Source organism: Musa acuminata, chromosome BXJ3-8, assembly GCF_036884655.1.
Source record: "Musa acuminata AAA Group cultivar baxijiao chromosome BXJ3-8, Cavendish_Baxijiao_AAA, whole genome shotgun sequence".
Lineage (NCBI taxonomy): Eukaryota > Viridiplantae > Streptophyta > Magnoliopsida > Zingiberales > Musaceae > Musa > Musa acuminata.
Window position 1 is genome coordinate 602,632 of NC_088356.1, and position 7,605 is coordinate 610,236.

General features: G+C 30.0%; 1 protein-coding gene across 1 annotated transcript; it reads right to left on the reverse strand.

Annotated features, from left to right (window-relative positions):
• Positions 1 to 393: 393 nt before the first annotated feature.
• LOC103994176 (uncharacterized) lies at positions 394 to 2,739 on the reverse strand. The gene is made up of 3 exons (XM_009414501.3): positions 2,629 to 2,739; positions 863 to 944; positions 394 to 730 (listed from the first exon to the last, which is right to left on the reverse strand). Exons 1-3 carry the CDS (start codon positions 2,683 to 2,685, stop codon positions 564 to 566), a joined length of 306 nt encoding a protein of 101 aa, XP_009412776.2. The 5' UTR covers positions 2,686 to 2,739; the 3' UTR covers positions 394 to 563.
• Between the last annotated feature and the right edge of the window lie 4,866 nt (positions 2,740 to 7,605).

Here is a 7,605-nt window from a genome sequence, read left to right on the forward strand (position 1 = left end):
TTATCATGAGGAATTTTCTCTTATAGTTCTCTGTATATGCATTATAAAAGTTTGTGTTGTAATTTCTTGGTCCATCGATCAACATGCATTAAAGAGGAAGAAAATTCTGAAGGAATACAGGATTATTCAGTATTATTGAGTAAATGGCTTTGACTTGGCTGGCAGAGGTTATGGACTCATTTGAAAATTAATAAGCCTTTGAGACCTTTATGAAGATAATATTTGATCTGACTGCACCCTGTGGCAATTTCTCCAAACTTTTCTTTTGTTGTACCTACTGAAAGGTTTGATAAATTCTCATGTCATTGTAGCATGCATTTTGCAACTAGGAGGGATCAAATAAGGGATTCAGAGATATTTTTTTTCCCCTCTTTTTTTTGTCGCTGTCACGAATGGATGATATTTTATTAAAGTACATGGTAGCTACAATCACCTGTGCATTTCTTATCATAAATTTTCTTATAATATGTACATAATTACATCTGAAATGGCATCTTAAGCTATCCCAGTTATAGAATTCAATTTAGGTATCTAATAGAGAAGGCTTTGTGCACTTTGCAGCACTAGAAAGCATCAGAGCATTTCAGTCTAAAGAGACCCAATGAGTGGAGTTTTTTGTTGGTTTGGAGAGTAGCAGTGAGTCCTTGAGGTGATTTGCTCTTTCTGGTGTCCACAAACCCCCTCACTGTTACCTCTTTCTTGCTCAAGTCCACCATGTACTCCAGCAGTCCTGCTAAACACCAATTCAAAGAAGGGGCCAAAGGAAAAAAAATTTCCACTATAAACAAAGGCACAAGACAAAACAGATTGTTCATCAATTGAATGAGATGTCATTTCAAGTGCTGCACATGTTAATTCTTACCATTCATCTTGGACACAACCTTGGAGACCCTCTGCCTGCAGTGGCTGCAACCCATGTTGGCATTCATGACAACCACTTGAACCTGCAAAATATGGCAAATTTTAGTTCAGAACTGCAGCAGATCAGCTACAGCTTGGGTGCTAAAGTTTTTGTACAATTTTTGTGCTTCCAAAGTTGCAAGTCCTTGATTTAGCCTCTATTTGTTGTCTTAGCATATCAACAAGGATGACAAAAATGTGTTAAATCTACATGATTCTTCAATTCTGCTGTGCAGAAAATCTGGAAACAAAATCCACAGTGCAAATGTGCACTATGTGCATAATCCTACAAGGTCTGACATACTCTATGTCAGCTTAAAAGACTGATGCACAGCAACATAATTTTCCACAAGAGCATCAAGAACAAAATCATCTTGCCTTATCAAAGCATCAGCTGCTCAAGTTTGAACCACTGATTTATGTCTAAATAAAAACAATTGTTCTACAAGAAAGAAATATTGATCATTTAGTATGTAGTGTATTCAAATTTTGCAATGCTTCAAGATGTAAATTAGGCATGAGCTTCCTCTAAATCAAGTAAATCATGTTCATCTGTCCAAAATGTGAGAGTTAAGAGTGAGTGATTACAAGAAGTAGTATAAATTACTTGGATGAATATCGAGTGCATTTATAACAAGTCCTTCATGTCGTACTCGTCGCATTGTGGGGCCAAAGAGATAAGGTTGTTCTTCGTGTCCATATCCTTTTGGCAGAACATTAAGGAGATCTAACAAAAGAATATAGTGGGAAAATAATGCACGAAAATTCCCCATCCACCGTGTGCAGGTAATACAGAATGATTTCTAGATGTACGAAAAGTGATCGTTGCATGTGAAATCTATGAATAAAGGAAGGCAGCACATGATGCCTCCATGATCTCTTGATCCTTCTATTGATCTGATTAGTCTCATGATCTTATCCTCCCACATACCTGGAAAAGTTCCATGTCTAAATAAATGTGTGTGAAACCATTTATGTTGTTGATCTAATCAGTATCATGAACTAAGCATTCCATATACCTGGAAATGTTTTATGCTCCAATAGAATCTATAAATTTATATTCCACTTTCGGCATCCGGATATCATCTATGAATACAAAAAAAAAGAAAAACACATGGAAAACTATGTCTTGTATGATCATCTCATTTCTTTGACAGAAGAAGCAGGTGGTGATTAGCTCAAAGCATATTTTACAGGATGAACAGAAGTTTCAGTTTAGTCCAGTGAAAACTGAAGGCAGAAAACCATGTCAAATATCCTCATCCCATTTTTGAGCAGAATGAGAAGTTACACATTGAATTAGACACTGAAGAAAGAATACTAAAGGCAGAAACTGTCATATATTTTGCAGTGATTTGTTCAGAAGATATCATGTATCATGAACAGAAGTATCACTTGGATTCAGACACTGAAGAAAGAACAAATTAGGCAGAAAACTATGTGATATATCCTCATATCATTTCTGACAAAAGCTGTGACAGGTCCAAAAAAATTTTGCAGCATGGGGAGAAGTTTCACTCCAATTCTCATACCGAAGTAATAATGCTTAAGGCAGAAACGGAATGCTGTTTAAGTGACTGCAGCATATGAGAAGGCAAATTCTGCATAGAACTCAAAGAAGTGCTCATATCCAATTCGAATTCTAAGGAAGATATGCCAAAAGCTTACAAGAAAAGAAAAGCTAAGGAAAGCAGCAGCATGAGATGAAAGAAAGAGAGAAGCTAATACCGAGGGGAGGCTAAGATTTTCCACGGACCTCAAGGATTGTTTCGTTGTTCCCTCCATGGACGCACGCAGCTCATTTAGGCAACTGCTCTTCCCATCGTGCAACACCTCTACTTTTATTCACCGTTTACATCGCAGGACCACTATAACACTATTATAAGTGATTATTAGGGATAAAAGAGACATTGATTAGAGAAGATATATAATATCTGAATGATTAGTTGACGTGATTAAAGAAAAATGAAAGAATATCTATTATCTCTTAATAATATCACATATCCATATATCCTCATTTAGTCTATAGGAGGTTCTGTCTTTTTATAGGTAAGAGTAAAAAATGTAGGATAATAACTACGAGAATCTCTCTCATCAAGGTTATCCGGTAAGAAATCATATCATAATTATAGTTTCTTTCTATTGACTAATAACCATAATCAAAATTCAATCTAATGTATTTTATATAATTTGATAACATAATCTAACTTTCTCCCACTTAGTCTATTAATTGATAAAATATAAAAAATTAAAATTAAAATAAATAAAATAAAATTTTATTTAAAAATAATTTTACTTAACTAGATTATGAAATTTTGAAAAAGTAGTTTACACATGCACACGAATTTTATAAAACATGCCAACAAGTCCAATAAACATAATATCATATTAAGCCTAGCTACCAATACGAGTTATAGCGGTTGTATATCATCAATATTATAGTTCTTTCTATATATCGCAACATTATTAAATTTTCTTGATATAGTTCAAAATGACCCTCGTAATTTATCTTGTCAAGATAATCATATTATCACATTCAATCATAATATGTATATACATAAATGTGAATAAAATAGAAAATAAATAACTTTAATTATATAAATAAGAATATCAATTATAATATTCACTCAAACATACATAAAAATAGATTACTCACAAACCTAATTATAAAAACATATTCTTTCAAACACTTTAAGTGTAAGGTTTTAGCAAATGGATCAATAATTAATACAATATAACTCAAGTTCTTAATTGACATTAATTATTTTTGAACTCTTTTCTCTAACGTACTTTATATTATAATACAAAGAATTACTAAAGTACTTAGAGAAGAAAACTATTATGATATCACAAAATATATTCAACAACTTAACAATTGAGTTTGACTATACTAAGTCCTAAGATAAAATTTTATAATCATAAAGCTTAATTAATGACTTTAAAGCATGTCAAAAAATTAGTTTTTATTTTATAATATAATAATACATTACTTTTTTTATGTAAATTACCTCATCAACTAATATAAATATAGAATTACTACTTTTCATAATTTATAAAAAATAATGAAGGATCATTTTGATTCCTATATCATAATATGATTATTGTATATATACCACATAATTAACAAAAATGATAGGTTTTTTATATTATTAAAACTACTGATTATGATTATTCTGTAAGTTCATCAGCAATAATATCAATATTATATATAAATTGTTCACCTTTATCAAATCATTTAGTGATTTAAGAGAATAATCTCTCAAATATAAAATGATAAAGGAGTATCCTGTATCTCCTTAATGTTATGATTAAATTTTAAAATTTTCACTCCAACTGATTTATTATTTTTTAAAAAATCTTGCATTACTAAATTTAACTATCCTCATACTATAATTATGATAATAAAATTTATATCCCTTTAAATTTTTTTTGGATAATCAATGGAATAACTTAGAAATAGTCCTTGAATCTAATTTATTTTCACGTGAATTGAATACCCTTATCTTTACATGATAATCGTAAATATATAAATATCTCAAGTTGGGTTTCCTATCATGCTTAACTCAAATATAAGTTAATGAAATTAATTTACTAACAACTTTATTTAAAATATACATAATCATCCTTAGAGCTTCTTCTCACATTAATTTGGGTACAAAAGAATAATTCATCTTATTTGTTACGACACATCTAGTAAATCATACTAAGCACAAATACATTGTTTTTCCAAGAATCTAGCAAAATAACTAGAATTATGATCATGTTCATCATAACTATTATAAAATTTATCACTTATATGATAATGTTGACTTTTTTTATCTAATTATCTTTCGACTTTATTTATGTATATTTATAAGTGTGAGAACTTATATGAATTAGATATATAATAGTCATATCTATAAATGTGATAAAATATTTCACATAGAGTCACTTGTAGATATAAGTATATATAATATCAAAGAGTTAATGAAATTATGTTTCATTCTAATATTTGATTACAGGATCTCGTTGCAAGCTTAAAATTCACACTAATTCTATATGGACCATCATAAAAAAATAAACTTTTATTAAATCATAATAAATTTATCTTTACCAAAATAGAAATAATATCATAATAATTCTAGATTTTTAGAATCATCTCATCCACATCTTCTTGTTAAGTCCGTAGGAGATCCTATCTTTTTATAGATGAGAACAGAAGATTTGAGATAAATAATTAAGAGAGTCTCTCCCTATCATATAAAGAATTCTATCATAATTAATTTTTTTATTGATCGATAATCATAATTAAAATTTAATTATATTTATAATATATCTAAGCTAATTAGAAAAATATAATTTTAATAAAGGCGGGTGCCATCTAATGCTATTGCAGTCCAAGTTCTGTTCTGGTAGAAGAAGTAGCAATGTGCATGAGACCCTAACTAATTCGACCAAGTGAAGATTTCAAAATGGGCCTCGCCGAAGATAATGGTGCACAACCACTCCGATTGGACCATCAAGGTGATGTGCCTGAGGCAGGGGAAGGGGAAGACCGATGATGCCATAATTGTAATACCTTGCGCATCAAGGCAACGAGATGCATGTCACTGCGTAGTACATGGCCAAATACCTTCCAACCAATAAGCAGGTAAAAGATATTGAGTCTTTCTTCCTTCAATACCACTTTTATGTACTATAATTATCTTTAAAAATACTATAACTAATATAGAGACTAAGTTTTTTTTTTTTTTACATTTTTTTAATTCCTAAACTAATAAGATTACGTATTTGAAATCTTCATAAGTTAATCTTGAGTCCTTTAATACGTTTTTTGTATAGGCTTATAGTATATATTTTGTGGAGGTGTCAAAGATATTATAAGTGCCATATATGTCAGGTTTCTTACATTTTTTTTATCCGTAAACCAATAAATATATTAAGAGTATATTTGAGGATATAATTAAATTGGATAAATAAAATATTTAAATAAGTAGAAGTTTTAAGTATCTCCGAATAATTATTCAAGAGAGATTGAGAAAGATATTGCTTAAAACCCAAGTAAAGAGAGATATTAGAAATTTTATGTGATGATTAGGTATCTCTTAGATTAAAAAAATATATAAGTTGATTGTTAAACTAATGAAGCTCCATTGATCTTATTGTCGGTTATTAAGAAATAGTATATGCAAAAAAATATTATATTATCGAAATGAGAATATTGAGGTGAATGTCTACAATTACTATGAAAGATGGAAAATATTGAGGTTCATCGCTGGGAAGGATGAGTCCAATCTTGTTCAAATGGGAAGATCATGGAATAATGTGTCTCATCTGCTCTTTCTTTAGAGTTGTTGTCGCTGTCAACCTCCTCTTTTGTTCCCATTCCCTCAGACAAAGCTTTTCTCTTCCCTTGCAGATCTTGAGAAAACAAAGACTCGTAGGCTACCCATTGTCTCGTAGCACCAACGGAACATTTCCTCTTCTTCTTCTTCTTCCTCCTCTTCTTCTTCTTCTTCTTCTCGCAACCAAAGAAAAAGGTGGGTGCGTCAACAATGCACTATTTGTAATGTCAACATCCATTCCTATGTTTACACCAAGAGATAGACCAAATTGCACACCAACCTCTGTTGCTTAGATATATTATCATTGTCACTCGAATATCATCTGTGAAGGATGAAATAACACTGTAAGGATGTTTACCCACTGCAGCATCTTTGACAGTTCTCACATTATATTTATTTATCTGTGTTTTGTTGTTCATCTTCCCATCTGTCATTATAATGAACTTATTAGTGACAACTGATACCTTTTTCCTCTTTTTCACATGGATTTGGCCACCTACATGTGGGCATACTTCCTTTCCATGCTTTGGTAATCATGTCTGTCGAAATGCATCATTAGTTAGTCCAAAGTAGACTCCTTTTATTAATAATAATAATAATAATAATAATAATAATAATAATATTATTATTATTATTATTATTATATATTCAAGCATCTTCATAATTACTTTATATTCAATAGATTAGTGGGTTTTCATAATAATCTATGTTAAAATATTACTGTTACATTAACATATTTAATAAGATTATAAAAGGGATCAAAATATAAAATTATAGATAATATAAATAACAAATAGTATAAAATTCATGATAATTTAGAATACAAACATAGAAATATATGCACAATAACAAAACCATAAAACATAATTAAATTAATGTAATCTACAATTTTTACAATGTTTACACAACAAAATCTAAGATAAATAAGGAAAAAATTTAATATTAAGATAAATATAATTACTTTAATTCATTAACCCAACAAAAATTAAGGAATTTGTTAATTAGAATGTCAATTCTAATTCCGATTTGATGATAAGTTAATCCAATAAGATAAATAATCATGTGACTGACTCCTTTAGAGTGGCTAAAAATGTGGTAGCCCTTAAAGTCATCAAATAGATCCAAAACCATCTACTCTCATGCATGTAAACTAATTGTCCCTTGCATGTAGTCATAGCTGCCTATGAATCTTTGACCCTATTCATCCATCCAAAAATTCAGCATTTAAAGGTAGCTAATAGGTTGATGGGTGAAATATTCTTGCAAAATAGGAAATTTGAAGTTGCATTGAGGTATCATCAAAACTAATTCAATCATGATGACTCTACCTGCAAACTTTGTTATATGGTCCAACTGTAATTATTATTATTATTATATATAT